Source organism: Notothenia rossii (assembly GCF_949606895.1).
Source record: "Notothenia rossii genome assembly, chromosome: 2".
NCBI classification, from domain to species: domain Eukaryota; kingdom Metazoa; phylum Chordata; class Actinopteri; order Perciformes; family Nototheniidae; genus Notothenia; species Notothenia rossii.
The window spans coordinates 2364518-2380212 of NC_136904.1; the positions used below are offsets into that span (position 1 = coordinate 2364518).

The window sequence follows — 15695 nt, forward strand, 5'->3', positions numbered from 1 at the left end:
AGCTTTCATCAGCCCTGGAGAGCACACACACACACACACACACACACACACACACACACACACACACACACACACACACACACACACACACACACACACACACACACACACACACACACACACACACACACACACACACACACACACACACACACACACACACACACACACACACACACACACACACACACACACACACACACACACACACACACACACACACACACACCCACACACACACACACACACACACACACACACAGACACACACACACACACACACACACACACACACACACACACACACACACACACACACACACACACACACACACACACACACACACACACACACACACACACCCACACTCACACCCACACGCACACACACACACACACACACACACACACACACACACACACACACACACACACACACACACACACACACACACACACACACACACACACACACACACACACACACACACCCACACCCACACACACACACACACACACACATCCTTCCTTAAAAAACCCTTTCAACTCAGATTTTGAGATGTCGAGTTGATACATAATGCTTAATTTGCATATTTAAACATGACATTTCAGAAAACTTGTAATATATAAAATGATTGTGTGTATGTCAGTCCTGAAGGTGGCAAGTTTCATGGTGATATCTACAAGCTGAATATTTTACCCTATTCACCGGCAGTGTCTCACCTTACTGTAACTCTGATTTGGAAAGATAAACCTGTCTGCATGTTTCAAAACTGATCTTGTCATATTTAATTAGTATCAAGATGTCTGTCCGTAGCTCAGAGAGATTTTAAATATATATTTATATGTTTGTTTTTTATCTCAGCCTCAGACTTTCTCATAATAACAAATACACGCTTCATTAAAAATTCCCTGTAAGCGTTTCGAGGAGGAAGCAGGAAGTCTCGCTGATAAACATCGAGCCGTCAGTCAGGTCAGAGGCGAGCTGGCAGCGTGGGCTCAAACACACACACACACACACACACACACACACACACACACACACACACACACACACACACACACACACACACACACACACACACAGTTACGTGATGGTGATGATGCAGCAGAGTCACATCCTGCAGAGAACAAAGAGAGAGGGGAAACCTCTCAGCATCGAGGGGCTTCGAATTGAATAAAATACCTTTTTTAATAAGTTTCTGCTGTTGCATCAAACATAACAGACGGATGTGACTCAGATAAATGTTGATCTAAGATATTATGCCCATACACATGTCCTCATTTGAACTATAGTAAAGTTACACTAAAAGGACCAAAAGCGAATTGAGATCCGTTTCATTCCTGCTTCACGTCTTTTTGAATTTATGTATTTCACTTAAAGTGTAATATTGCTTCATGCTTCGTTAAATGCATTGTTCTTTTAAAGTATAAAGTATATAGCAACCAGACTACACGGGGATTCACACTTTAATGACAATGATTGGCTGGTTTTAAAGGTTTCTGGTACAATCTAAAGTTTACAACCAAAATATGTAGTTAAAAAAGTGTTAATAGTTTAGTGAGATCATTCTTCTATCTAACTTGCAGGAAATGTTCATGCTCCAAACCAGAGATACATTCAGTAAAGTATGACCTTAAACCTTTAAGTCTTCAATTCTCTCTTTTTTGGCTCCAGCTTTGGTCTCCACCACCAACACACCTCACGTTAGGTGCTAAATGTTCCACTATATTTGCCCTTTATTTTAATTCTTTATAAAGAACCTCTACACCAGTGGTTCTTTATAAAGAACCTCTACACCAGTGGTTCTCGACTGGTCAGGCCTTGGGACCCACTTTTTCCTTTGTCAATAAATCGCGACACTCAAATCTATTCAACAAAAACTTGTGCTGTAATATATATACGCTTTGCAGCATACGATATTAATTAAAGTGAAGTACAGTGCATATATCCCTTCACAGAACTAAAGAATGCTTTAAAAAAGGTTTAATGAGATGATGGAATCAAAAGGCCCACATGCTGAAAGCCCAACCCCAGCAGGGGGTCTGGGGGGAAATACTAACATAAACTACACATTCTGGTACACTCGAGAAGAAAATAAATAAATCTATAACTAGGCGACATATTAATAATATCTGATGCCATTGTTTGTGTTTCACTTTGTTCTGACAGCTTGCTGCTCCACACAGAGAGAAGAGCAAAGAGGAGACAGTCTGTGTGAATTACATTTTGGGTGAGGGTAGATAGCCCCCATTGTTCTGTGACCTGTCAATCATCAAACCGGGGGTCAGATTTCATCATGTGTTCATTTGTATCTGAAGTTGTACCCATGGGTGTATAAAGAATAGTTCTACCGCAAAGTTACTCTCCGTGGGGACTTCCGGCAACAATCTTGATTCTGATTGGCCAGAAGACTCGAACAAACATCAGCAAAGATGTTTTATTGAGAAGATGATCACTACGTGACAGACGTTTTAAAAACCGTTTATGGTCTCCGGTACTTCCAGTCCAACGCCGACTGCATGCGAAAATCGGGCCTTCAAAAGTAAAAGTTTGACTTTCCCCCCATCCCACTCGAAACGGGTCCTAAACCTCGAGCTGCAGAAAGAGTTCTTCAGGATTGATTTGGCCTCCGCCGTGTCAACTCGTGACACACCACCTGTCTTTTCAATTCTCCGGCCGAAGCTCCAAATGAACCACCAGTGTTTGAAATCAAAGTTCCTACTCTCCTCGTGTCTCTCTTGCGGCTTTCACACCATCTTCTTCTTCTTCTTCTTCTTCCTCTTCATCTTCTTCTTCTTCTTCTTCTTCTTCTTCTTCTTCATCTTCTTCTTCTTCTATTTTTAAGAAAACATGCAAGAATCAACGACCCTAACCCTGACCCTTGAAGGCAACACAAACAAGTGTCATCCGTCTCTTTTAGCTCTGTGTTTGGTCTCCACCAACAAAGATCAGTCTCTGAAGGCGTTTCACAGCCTTCTCTATGAACGAAAGATTCCCACCAAGTTAAAGCCATAACAGAACAGTTATAATCATAAAAACATTGATTGTAGAGAAGTTTTGTCATGTTAAGATCTTCAAATACAAATCCCTGGAGACTTCCTTCTCTGCTTTAACTTTACTCACATTCTTAAGTCGAGGCCTGAATACGTTGCACTCGTAAATCTACGAAAGTGGCGGAAGTCAAATCGAAAGAGAAAGAATTACAATCATCTGGGTAACTTTACTCACATTTATACATGCCTACTCAAAGTCGAGCCATTTGTTCCTGAATCTACAAACATCAAAAGTACTATTTTGCAATTGCAGTTCAGAACTTGTGAGATAAGTGGCGGAGAGTAAAGTCAAATCGAAAGACCTTGAATTGCAATTATCTGTGCGCGACACCCTAAGCATTCAAAACTCTAGTGTTTTTTAATACTTTGATAGCCAATAATAAATAAAGCGATTTGTGCACTGACAGACAAAAATGTATTACCGAAATAATGAATACATGGGTAAAACCGAGAACGTTTCCAAACCAGGTTACCTGATTACTAAGCGTTTTTTATCGCACATCTCTGAAGCGTTGTGTCGAAGAGGAAAAGATGACCCAGAAAAGATGCCGCGGTTTTCGGTGCAGAATGTTGTGAAAGTGGGTCGAGGGCTCGGCCTCGTCATGTGCGGTTTAGAGAGGAGGATCAAAGGGGGAACAGAAGCCGAAGAGGAAGGTGACATCATGACAGGAAGTACTGCAGACAACGATAAATACGGGCCGAACACCAGCGAAGAAGAAAAACACCTGTACCTTCAGTGAGAAAGCCAGAAAGCATCAGGTGCAGAAGATCAAACATTCACATCTGAATATCCACGAAGAAGAGACCGAACGCCAAGATGTCTTCAGCTAATAACTCCAAAGTCACGGTAAGAGCGTCTTCATTTGAACTTCACGTTTGGATTTAAAAGTTTGATTTGATTTGATTTATATCGAACGTGTAAAAAAATAATTATAATTAAATGAAACAAGAGAATTAAATATGATTGACTTTCAAATTATATATAAACGTCTTAATATAAGTGTTAAAAAGCAAATAAGACATAAAAAATTAGATTATTATACGTGTTAAAGGACCAATAATCCATAAAATGAATGATAAAATGTATAAAGTTTTTAAATCATTGTGATTTCCATAGAAGCAGATTTCAATTTAAATTCAGTAATCTGCATCGCGACTGTTTTTGCTGGTTGTTAAACTAAAAATGGTTTTAATGATCATTTTAATTCAATGTATTTGTGTGTATTTTAGGGGCATGTTCTTCACATATGATACATGATATTATGCATTATTGTCTGGATTCAAAATGTATTTTAAAGTCATCTTTTTGTACCTCTGCCACATTTCACTGACTCTCTTTACTGCGTCATATTATTTAAAAAAAAAAAAAAAATGTGTTAAAAGTTACATTTTTCCTCCTCTTTCTCAGCTTTTCTTTGTGGTGGCGATGATGATGATGATGAAGATGATGATGGTGGAGGCAGCAGCAATGCCCAAAGCAGGCGGCCAATCAAAACACCCGAAGACCCACACCGAGGCCTCTGATGGTGCGGAGGCGGAAATGATCCCGCTGCAAATCGACAACAAGTTCTTGAATCATTACAGAAGTGTTCGGCCGCTGCAGAACGCCTCCATCTCCCCGTGGACCTACAAGTAAGGAAACACACATGTCGTATTTCTGTGTCGGTCCCTGAAGGCAGCATCTCCCTCGTCCAATGGGATTCCTCCATGTGATTTTGAATTATGTCAGAAAATAATCTCTGTGTCTGAGAAGTAAAAAGCAGGGGTATCCAAACTACGGCCTGTTGTCCATTTCTAATTCTTAAAGTATAATGGTGTATGGCCCCTACCTGAAACTCGTGCTTGTCTTATATGGTACTTCTTAAATATATATTTGAGCCTATATTACACAGTAGTATCACTATTCAAAGACATTCAGTCAATTAGAGCTGAGAACATGTTCTAACTAATCTTAGTTTTATTTCCATAACAAGCTTTAAATAGACCCTTCAAATGTACCCTTATTATAATCAATCTGATGCTGCTGATTTAAGGGATGAGCTGCAACAGGATAACTGAAACCCTCTTGGATGTTTCTTAAATCATATTCAAGTAGAAAGCATCATTGACCTACATTTGATTGATTTAGCTGAATTATAACTCAACCTATGATGCAGTGAGTGTATGTGTTTCTGTATGTGGCCCTCAGTGGAAAAAGTTTGGACCCTCCTGCTGTAAAGAAACTAGCACGGTCACATGACTCCACGTTCTCGTTCAAGTCTCCTTTTCAAGATAATCAATATATATTTTAATGCTGTTTATACTGATGTTGTCCCTCCTCTCTCTCCGTCCACAGCATAACTAACGATGCCACCCTCGTGCCTCCCTTCCTGTCCGAGGCTCGCTGTCTTCTGCGCGGCTGCCTGGATTTGGACGGTGTCGAGGACTTGAACCTGGAATCCCGACCCATAATGCACCAGGTGATGATGCTGCGGCGCGTCAAATCCAAGGGGGCAGAGACTGGGTACCACTACAGGCTGGAGTCCCGCCTCCTCGCCGTGGGATGCACCTGCGTCCGGCCCACCGTCCAGTACCAGGACTGAATCAGAATGGAAAACCAGGAAAAAACCTCTCTATTTATCTCTGACTTTAAATCGGTTTAAATTATGGTTTTGTATTATTTATTTTGTATAGGTAGAACTTATATCTACAGCTCGAGTCATATATTAGCTTTACAGAACATTAGCCACCTTTAGCTTAGCGGTGGTGACCGTGCTGTAGTTCCTTTATAATTAACGTATTTTATGATGTATTTATTTAACTCCCAAGATAGTCATTTTTTAGACGTAGATCTGAGAGTCGTCTGCATAAAGGGTCAAACCTGGATTCAAATGCTGCAGAATAATAGAAAAACGAAAGGACATAAAGGTTCAAATAAAAGTCCATAACAGTCATAGTAATGATAGTAAGTCACAAATATTACTTATTTTGATTTAGAAGTTGGAGTCCAAATACGCGTAACCAAATTTCATCCAGAAAATATGACTTTCTGATTGAGTTGAGATAAGGACTTGCTGTATATTTAGAATAAGTAGTGAGTATCTCATCATTTCTAGCACCAATTACCAGATAAAACATAATTTCCCTAATTTAAATGTGTATTTGTTCTTTAATCTAACTACAGTCCGGAGCTGGAGTTTAAAAGCTCTCAGATGATCATTGGATGTGTTTCGTATATGATGTTTATTTATCGGTGTAGTTTATTTAAAATGAATATTTAACTGAGGTATTTATTGGAGGTTTTGTATTACTGTTAATGTATTTATTTGACTCAATAAAAACAAAGGATGAACAACGAAGTAAAGCGTCATTGATTTATTATTCAATTTAAAATATAATGTGATTTCTGTACAATATTTATCATCTTCGTCATTAGTATCATCATCATCACTCCTTAACACAGCCAGTGAAACACACACACACACACACACACACACAAACACACACACACACTCACACACAAACACACTCGAGCTGTAAACACTTGACATAATAGACTTTCACCAGTAGGGAGCTGAAATGTAGCTTCAAATGGTAGCATTAGTGCTTGAATGCTAATGTTTGTATAATGTCTTGATATTCCGAAATATAATATAACTACAAACTTGAAAATAAAACAAACCTTGGGAGGTGTGAAAGGAGATCGATACTCAGGTCTAATCGTGTTTTCTTTTGTGGTGACTTACTTATTGGTCGTCTAGGACTAATCACAGCCTCTCCAGATCTCCTACAAAATCACGTTCCCATTACGCTCACATTTTGATAACCTTTACACGGGTAAGAGTTGTGTTTGGTTTGACCCACACACTCACCTTATAGGGAGTTTGGTTAAAAGCATACTTGTGATGCTAAATACCATCTAAACATAATTGACAGCACTGCTTTGTTGAATAAGAACGTAATTTGTAGGAGACCAGGTTTCTCCGTGAGACTCTTATTGGTATAATCTATATTTGAACTGTTTCTGTACCGTGGACATTTTGACCAGGACATGTCTGGATCTTGTAAGCGTTTTAACTCCTTTGGCTTTCTTGGGGTGTTTTTAACCAAACTCATCAGACTCTAAAGATCTCTGTGACTCAGACTGGTCTCAATTGCCCAAATGTATCTGAGTTTGATGGTCTTGTTTGTGGGTCTTTTGCCTCATCCTTATCTCGCCATTGTTTTTACAAGGACACTTAGTATCAGACACACAACTATCTTTGGTCTAATCGAAGTCCAGTATTGGTATTGGATTTGTCGGACCTGTGTTTGAACACCGTCTTGACTCACTTTAATTCCCTTAGATATCACTTAAGAGCCCAGTATAACTCTCTTTATTATGGTTCTGTTTCACAATAACTGTAATGATCTAGACTTGGCAGCAGGTGGAGCTGTTTCACTCCGAGGTGTTGTACATCCAGATATCAGATTCCACCATATCCAATCTTCTCTGCCTTTTTTCTGGACTCACTTCTTGTTTCGGTGTCTTTTCCTTTGGGTCACGGTTCAATTTAAGTCTCAGGTGTGGTCAAACTTTCCAGAATATTCCTTGATACGTACACAATCACACATGAACACATTGGCACTGTCGGTGCAGTAAAGCCTCCGTGAGCCGTCTGATGATGAAGATGCAGCGTCCTTGAGAAGTGATTATCTCGTTATTAAAGAGTCTATCTCGTTAAGAAGAGTCCTGGTTGTTCAGAGGAGGTCCAACCTTCAGTCCTCCTCCTCTTGTTTCTTCTTCTCTGACTCTGTTTATGTGAGTCTCTTCCTGTCAGACTCCAGTTGGAGCAGCGCCGGCTCTTCAGTCCTCAGATCATCTGCCCTCGGAAATGGCTTCCAAATTGATTTCAGCTTGTGTTGTGATCAGGCCATCAAGACACCTGCAGCGGAGGAAAGAGGGTGGAGGCGTTAATGGTCATCCAACACTCTCTGGATCAAAACATTGAGAAATTGGGCTAAAAGGGATCAAATTGAGATTATAAATGAAGAAACTTTCAATGTGAATGTTGGCAAAGCCTCTCATTAAGATATAAAATTTGAAACACACGTAACCTAAAACCAACACTCATCAATGACAATTTGGTACTTTTTGTAATGATAATGCTCACAATCAATACATCACGTCCGCATTGCCAATAGTTTGCCTAGAAAATGTTTTTTATGAATAGAAAGTCATAACGCAGCAGCAAAAACTATATTTCAAACTATAGTGAGCTTCCATGGGGGTCAACAGATTTGGAAATACCTTATACTGTTTTTAAGCATTTTGTTAATTGAACTACAAATCTAAAAAGGTACATTTTAGGAAATTATTTAACCACTTTCTTTACCCTGGTCTAAAAGTCAATGTTTTTTTGAATGTGTTTGTGGGTTAGCCTGAAACAAGCTCAGTGGTTAACAGAAGCTGAAGAGATCATAACGCTGCTAACAATTTTCTAAATGAGAGTAAACGTCATCATTAGCCGCCTTTAGCGTAGCGGTGGTGACTCGTGTAATTTTCTTCTTCACTGTCTTTATGTTTTGTGTCAGTGCGTCTACCCAGAATCCCCTCTTTCTCCTCCAGCTCCTCACCTCCACACTGTGCTTGTCCTGAAAGACACAAACAGAAACTCCCGTTAGTGATCCATTCATTCATAAAACACCAGACATCTCAATAAGGAAGACTGAAATCCGATGATAACAGCTGCTCTCTCACCTCCTCCTGCAGTCTCTCCTGCGATGCGTTCAGGTGCTCCTGCGATGCGTTCAGGTGCTCCTGCGATGCGTTCAGGTGCATCTGCCGCTGCTCTTTATAGGCGTCGGCCCGATGCTCCTGGCGCTCTTTGGTCAGAGCTTTCTGAGCGACTTCACGCTCGTGCTCCCTCCTCTCGGCCAGGTGCTTCAGCAACTCCGCCTCGTGACACTAGAGGGCGACAGAGGACGGGTTAATGTGAGTTTTATACCTGTGTTTGCTTGTTTTTAGGTTCTGGTTCTCCAACAGAATCTCATGTTTTTATCAGATCTGACAGAAGAACGGATCATTCAAACACAGTCTAAACATAGAAGAGATTCTTCATGGTCTTATTTTCTATTGGCTTCTTTCTGAATTGGACTCTTCATTATACTGCAAGACAAAGGTGCTCTCTATGTTGCTAATTTTAATGGCAATCAATGGTCAAAAGACCTAAACAAGAGGACTGCTTGCTTTTTATTTTGTATTCCTTAGATAGTTACCACTTGTAATAGCGTGAAATAACTTCTGGGGTTCCTCAGGGATCGATACTAGGGCACCTTCTCCTTTAGTTTGGTGCATTGTTCTGTCCACCAGTTGAATGTGTTTGCTATGTCACAACCTTTCTTGCAAAGGTATTTTCATTTCGCATCAGAACAAACGGCCTTCTCTCAGAGTAGTTTGCGCAGTAGTTGGCGCTATAGGCTAATCTCTACTCCAGTAAACAGAGGAGACATCTAACCATCTACAAAAAGCTCTAACAATAAATGCTGACAAGCACATATATGTCAGCACCAACAGCTGATCAGTCATGTGACCTCAATGTCACAACTTATTCTGCAAATATAGCATCGACTCTCGCAAAAAACACTTTCCACATTTTCATTCTTTGCAGTTATCATCGACTTTTCTAATGCGTTTCCTCAAAAAATACATTTCTGGAAACACGCTATTGTGATCGTGTCAGCATTAAGCTCAAAGCACTCTTAAAGGGGTCAAACTAAATGAGTTGGAGAACTAATGTGATGTTATTCCACCCACCTTCCTCCTCTCCTGGGCGGCGTCCAGCTTCTTCTGGATCTCCTCCAGAGAGGGCTTCTGGCGGGGGGGTGTGGTTGCTCTCAGCTCGGGGCCGCCGTCAAACGTTGGCGGCTTCAGGATGACTTCGAAGGCTTGGCCGCTCGAACGCTTGCTCAGCTCGATCACCTCCATGTGCCGGATGTTGCACAGGTTCAAGTCCACCACGCCCGCTGTAGAAAGAGATAGAAAATGCATAAATAAATGACTCCTGCAGCGAGAAGTTAAGACAGGGGTGTCCAAACTACGGCATGGGGGCAAAATGCGGCCCGGGTCCCATTTTGAATCAGCCCTCAGCAAATTCAGAAAGTATAATGGAGTATGGCCCAAAAATGAAACTTGTACTTGTCTGATATTGTACTTCTTGAAAAAAGATATTACACAGTAGTATTCATGTGTTAATAAGCCCACTCTTCAAACAACTTCAGTCAAATAAAGTTAAAAACATCTTCGAACATATCTTAGTTGATAAGCAAAAAGTCCAAATACTTATTTACATAACCACCTTGACCACCTTTAAGGATGAGCTGTTAGCACAATAAATGAATCCCTATGGAAAGCTGTGATGTAAGCAGTTTTTTCTTAACGCATATTCAAGTATTAATCATAATCGACCTACATTTGATTGATGTTGCGAACTTAATACGGAACTTATGAGGCAGTAAACCTCTAGTGAACGACTCAGCCCTTTGTATATGTTTCTGTATGTGGCCCACGGTGAAAAAAGTTTGGACACCCCTGAGCAAAGACTTTATCAGAGGTGGGAATGTCATTTTAAGTGTGAATATATTATTATTTTGTATATAATAAAGAGAGTTACTGACCTTCCTTCTTGTCCTCTGTGATTCTGGGCAGGATGCAGGAGCAGAAGAGAGACACCAGGGGGAGCTCTCTCAGCTTCTCTCGGTACGCTGCAGCCATTACAGGCAGAGAAGAAGAGTGAGACACTTTCAGTCACATTAACAAACAAGATACATATGATAATACATTTAAAATAAGATGATTGTCATATTAATAATAAAATAATAATATTATTACAAATAATAATAAATCATCTGTTCATTATTTAAAATAATTACCTTGAAAATAATAATACAAATAAAAAGACTGTCAAAAAAAATAATAATAATCATAATAAGATGTTTACCTGCTAGAGTCATTGTGCTGCTGTTTCCTGTCAAAGACACTGTGGTGAGGTAGAGTCTGTTCCTGAGGAGACACACAGGAAACACATTATTAATATTAATATGACAATAAATCCAGAATAAACAACAAACACATTATAACAGGTTACTTTTCCCCGAGTTACGCTTCTCAGGCAATCACACACTTTGGCATCCCTCACAGGATCAGGACGTAAACAACACAACAACAACAACAACAAATAAAAAGAAAACAACTGAGGAAAACATAAAACAACGTGAAGAAAGAAATGGAAAATGGGAGAAAAACACGAGATCTTAAAGGATTTATATCAAGATGTGAATATTAGTAGAGGATCTAAGAAATAGACAATATGAGTGAGAATACTCTGTAATGGACTAGTCTACTACTAAAAGTACATAAAAACCAGATATTATATAAACTATAAAGTCGCTACAGATTTCTAACATAAAATATAATGTTAAATATAAGTTTGGCTTTAAAGGATAAGCACTTTTTACATTTCTAATGCATCATTTAGTCAAGCTGTTCCACCTGAGCCTTGTTACTGTATTTGTTATGATTATCAATGCTATAAATATATATCCGATATTTTAAAGTTTGCATGTTTGGCTTTTTGACTTTTGTATTTAATATAAAGTAATCTTTAATGCTTAATGTTGGTTAATGTTCCCTCTCTTGCTTTCTTCACGTTGACTCACACCTCGGGGAGTTTCTTTAAAAAGCTGCTTCTGGTTAAGCTCATTTACAGGTCGTGTTTGGCAGCTTCAAAGAGCTGAGTCATCGTCACGGTAACGAGTCGATCTGTGACTCCAGCAGATTAAAATAATTCCAACGTGTGAAAAATGAATCACGCTGCAGAGTTTAACCTCAGAGCAGATTCAGCCTTTACACACACACACACACACACACACACACACACACACACACACACACACACACACACACACACACACACACACACACACACACACACACACACACACACACACACACACACACACACACACACTCTCGAGCTGTAAACACTTGACATAATAGACTTTCACCAGTACGGAGCTGAAATGTAGCTTCAAATGATAGCATTAGTGCTAGAATGCTAATGTTTGTATAATGTCTTGATATTGTGCGCGTGCATGTGTGTATGTACGCGCGCAGAGACTAAGAGATGATGTCATTGTAGCCAGTCAGCGCATCTCCCTCTGCAGCGCGAGAGCGAAACAGACGGTAAAAACAGAAGGAAATCGAACTAAAAAGGTTCGAAAGACGCAGCAGCAGCAGACACAGAAACATGAGAGACGTTGAATCAGAATCTGCAGAGGACTTCATAAAGAAGAGGCAAGTCTTGCATCTGTGTGTGGAGCTGCAGACACACACAGAGGCTCTAAGAATAACGAGAGTATAATGGAAACGTGCAGATCGTGAATGTAAGTATGAGATATATGTGAAATCATGAATATAAATGTGTGCGTGTGTGCGAGTGTGTGTGCGTGTGTGCGTGTGCAGAGACTAAGAGATGATGTCATCGTAGCCAGTCAGCGCATCTCCCTCTGCAGAGCGAGCGGCTTTGACTGAACTGATGGTAAACACAGAGACAAGTCTAACAAAAAAAAACGCAGCAAACACAAATATCATATATATTACAACTAAATCAGAATCTGCAGATGAATTAAAAACTGAAGACGAGGGAAACCTTGCATCTGTCTGCAGAGCTGCAAACACGCACAGAGGCTTTAAAGATAACGAGAAATAAGATCAAATCGTGCAGATTGTAGAGATGAGTGCGTGTGTGTGTGTGTGTGTGTGTGTGTGTGTGTGTGTGTGTGTGTGTGTGTGTGTGTGTGTGTGTGTGTGTGTGTGTGTGTGTGTGTGTGTGTGTGTGTGTGTGTGTGTGTGTGTGTGTGTGTGTGTGTGAGTGTGTGTGTGTGCAGAGACTAAGAGATGATGTCATTGTAGCCAGTAAGCTGCAGAGCGAGCAGCTTTGACTGAACTGATGGTAAACACAGAGACAGAAACGACAGCAGGAACAGAAATGGAAACATTAAATCAGAATGAATTACATTCTGAAGACATCTGTCTGCAGAGCTGCAAACACGCACACAGGCTTTAAGAAATAAAGATCACAACGTGCAGATATTAGAGATGTAAGTGAATATAAATGTGTGTGTGTGTGTGTGAGAGAGTGTGTGTGAGAGAGTGTGTACTCACCCTGCAGTGATGCTGGTCGTCTCTGAAGCTCTGAAGATCTGCAGCTCAGCTTCAGCACCTCTCTGCTGCATGACATCACCACGCAGGCAGCTGATTGGCTGACAGGGATGCTGCGCTGTGATTGGTCCAGCAGGGCAGAGGCAGGAGGAGGAGGAGGAGGAGGAGGAGGAGGAGGAGGAGGAGGAGGAGGAGGAGGAGGAGGAGGAGGAAGAGAGTTCTACATTTTTTAATTTATCTTATTTGATTTTATTTCACAGAATTAGATTTTATATATTTTCTTTTTTTTCAAAATCTTTTTTTTTGTTTTTTTGCAGACATGGCACTTTCAGCACAACCTGTTAAGCCCGAGAGACCCCGGTAACGGGGCCCTCCTGCAACATCTTGCAGGAAACAGTGTCTGAGGACATGTTCATTTAATAAACTATGAATGTTTTATATCCATGTAACGGGAAGAAACTCATCTAACTGATCATTTTTATTTGTTTTTCATAAAAAAACGACGATACTAACGCTGATCCTCTGAATTAGCAACGAGCGAAAAATGCTAACAGATGACTGCACCGAAATTCAGTCACAAAACGTTATTATTTATCTTTGCTGCATCTCAACCCATCGTTTCACATCGTGAGGAGACACAGAATCGAGGGGTACCCTCATTATCACTCAATTATACAAACTATCTGAGATAATAACAAGAACAGACATCAAAACATGTGGGGCTAGGTCGCTAAAAACGCTAACATGGCTCACCTGTGCCGTAGTCTGGTCAAAAGTGGTCTTCAATGGCATTAAAACGATAAAAACACAGCTGAAGTTAATCCATAGGTTAATCCAATGTGTCTGTGTCACTTTGAATGATTTATTATAATCCATAAGAAATAAATCTGCTTTTCGGTTTTGAGAAGTCAGAGACAGCTTCACTGTGGAGCAAAACAGCGTGCGCGAAGCCCCCACCTTTTTGTTTTACCATGTGTGTGAGTGGTGAGATCCCCCTTCGATTCTATTGGCTCTAACGGTTAAAAAGAGATGTCAATCACCAAAATCGACCAATGGGTTCCAGAGAAACAGTAAAACCCCCATTTCCAGTTTCTTTTTCTAAATCTCTCTAAAAAGGTCAAATGTCTCTTGTTTTGCATCAATCCTGATACAGGGTACTTATTATATGTTGTACTTTGGATTCCTAAAGCTTTTAGTCTACCTTACCATCATCCAAGGTTAGTTTTCACTATAAGTAAAAACGAATTTTTGGACGGACACTAATTTACAGTTTTTTACCATGTTCATTCTGAATTTTCTTTAAAATAAAAAACATCTATATTGAGTCTGACTCTTCTACATCCAACTCACGGGTTTATCATTACTTTGAGAAAAAAGATTATTAGTTTAACCCTTTTAGAAGTGAAGATATGGTCATTTGTTCTGGGAATGTCATTTTCGAGCCTGAGACCTGAAAAACAGGCTCAGGGCTGAACTGGTGACAAAGTACAGGACCATGTGTCTGTCATATTATATATGATGTCCTGTTTAATAAATCCATTTCCCCCACCACACAGTTACTGATCAGCTGTTCCTCTCCCCTCTCTCTCTCTCTCTGAAACCGAGACCCCAAAGGAAACACAGACGAGACCCCGAAGGAGACGAGACCCGAAAGGAGACACAGACGAGACCCCAAAGGAAACACAGACGAGACCCCAAAGGAGACACAGACGAGACCCCAAAGGAAACACAGACGAGACCCCAAAGGAGACACAGACGAGACCCCAAAGGAAACACAGACGAGACCCCAAAGGAGACACAGACGAGACCCCAAAGGAAACACAGACAAGACCCCAAAGGAGACACAGACGAGACCCCAAAGGAGACACAGACGAGACCCCAAAGGAGACACAGACGAGACCCAGACGAGACCCCAAAGGAGACACAGACGAGACCCCAAAGGAAACACAGACGAGACCCCAAAGGAGACACCAGGTAGAAGCATGCAGAACATAGAGACCTTTATCTGACTACATTTTAAAAACCATAAAGAAAGTTATAAATGTTAAATGAATCTCGTGCAGAGGAGCCGGTTTGATGCTTCTGAGGAAATGTCAACGCTAAAATTACAGGCTGACACAGCCAGCGTTACTCATCACACACACACACACACACACACACACACACACACACACACACACACACACACAGTCTGTTGCTCTGGTTGAGAGCCAGACTCTTCCGTCTGTCGAGGTTCATTCAAATTCTCACAAATGTTAAACTGATTATAAGAAACACTTAAAGTGCGGCTGGTTTCTTGATACATTTTATTTAAAGATCAGAGTTTCCTCAGGTCGGTGTCACATTTCTAGGACTTGAATATTACGTGTATTATCCAAAGCGACTTACATACTCAATACTGTGGGCAATCCACAAGAGCAATTTGGGGTGAAGTGTCTCAGGGACACAACGACATGCT

General features: G+C 40.5%; 2 protein-coding genes across 2 annotated transcripts; one reads left to right on the forward strand and one right to left on the reverse strand.

The window, feature by feature from the left end:
* Nucleotides 1-4419: 4419 nt before the first annotated feature.
* Nucleotides 4420-6204, forward strand: il17a/f1 (interleukin 17a/f1). The gene is made up of 2 exons (XM_079661526.1): nt 4420-4689; nt 5393-6204. The coding sequence occupies exons 1-2, from the start codon at nt 4484-4486 to the stop codon at nt 5637-5639; spliced, it is 453 nt and encodes a 150-aa protein (XP_079517652.1). The 5' UTR covers nt 4420-4483; the 3' UTR covers nt 5640-6204.
* Nucleotides 6205-6396: 192 nt separating this feature from the next.
* On the reverse strand, nt 6397-13292 carry LOC307026250 (stathmin-4-like). Its single transcript, XM_079661497.1, has 7 exons — nt 13241-13292; nt 11016-11077; nt 10693-10779; nt 9833-10041; nt 8777-8983; nt 8653-8670; nt 6397-7961 (listed from the first exon to the last, which is right to left on the reverse strand). The coding sequence occupies exons 2-7, from the start codon at nt 11026-11028 to the stop codon at nt 7953-7955; spliced, it is 543 nt and encodes a 180-aa protein (XP_079517623.1). The 5' UTR covers nt 11029-11077; nt 13241-13292; the 3' UTR covers nt 6397-7952.
* Between the last annotated feature and the right edge of the window lie 2403 nt (nt 13293-15695).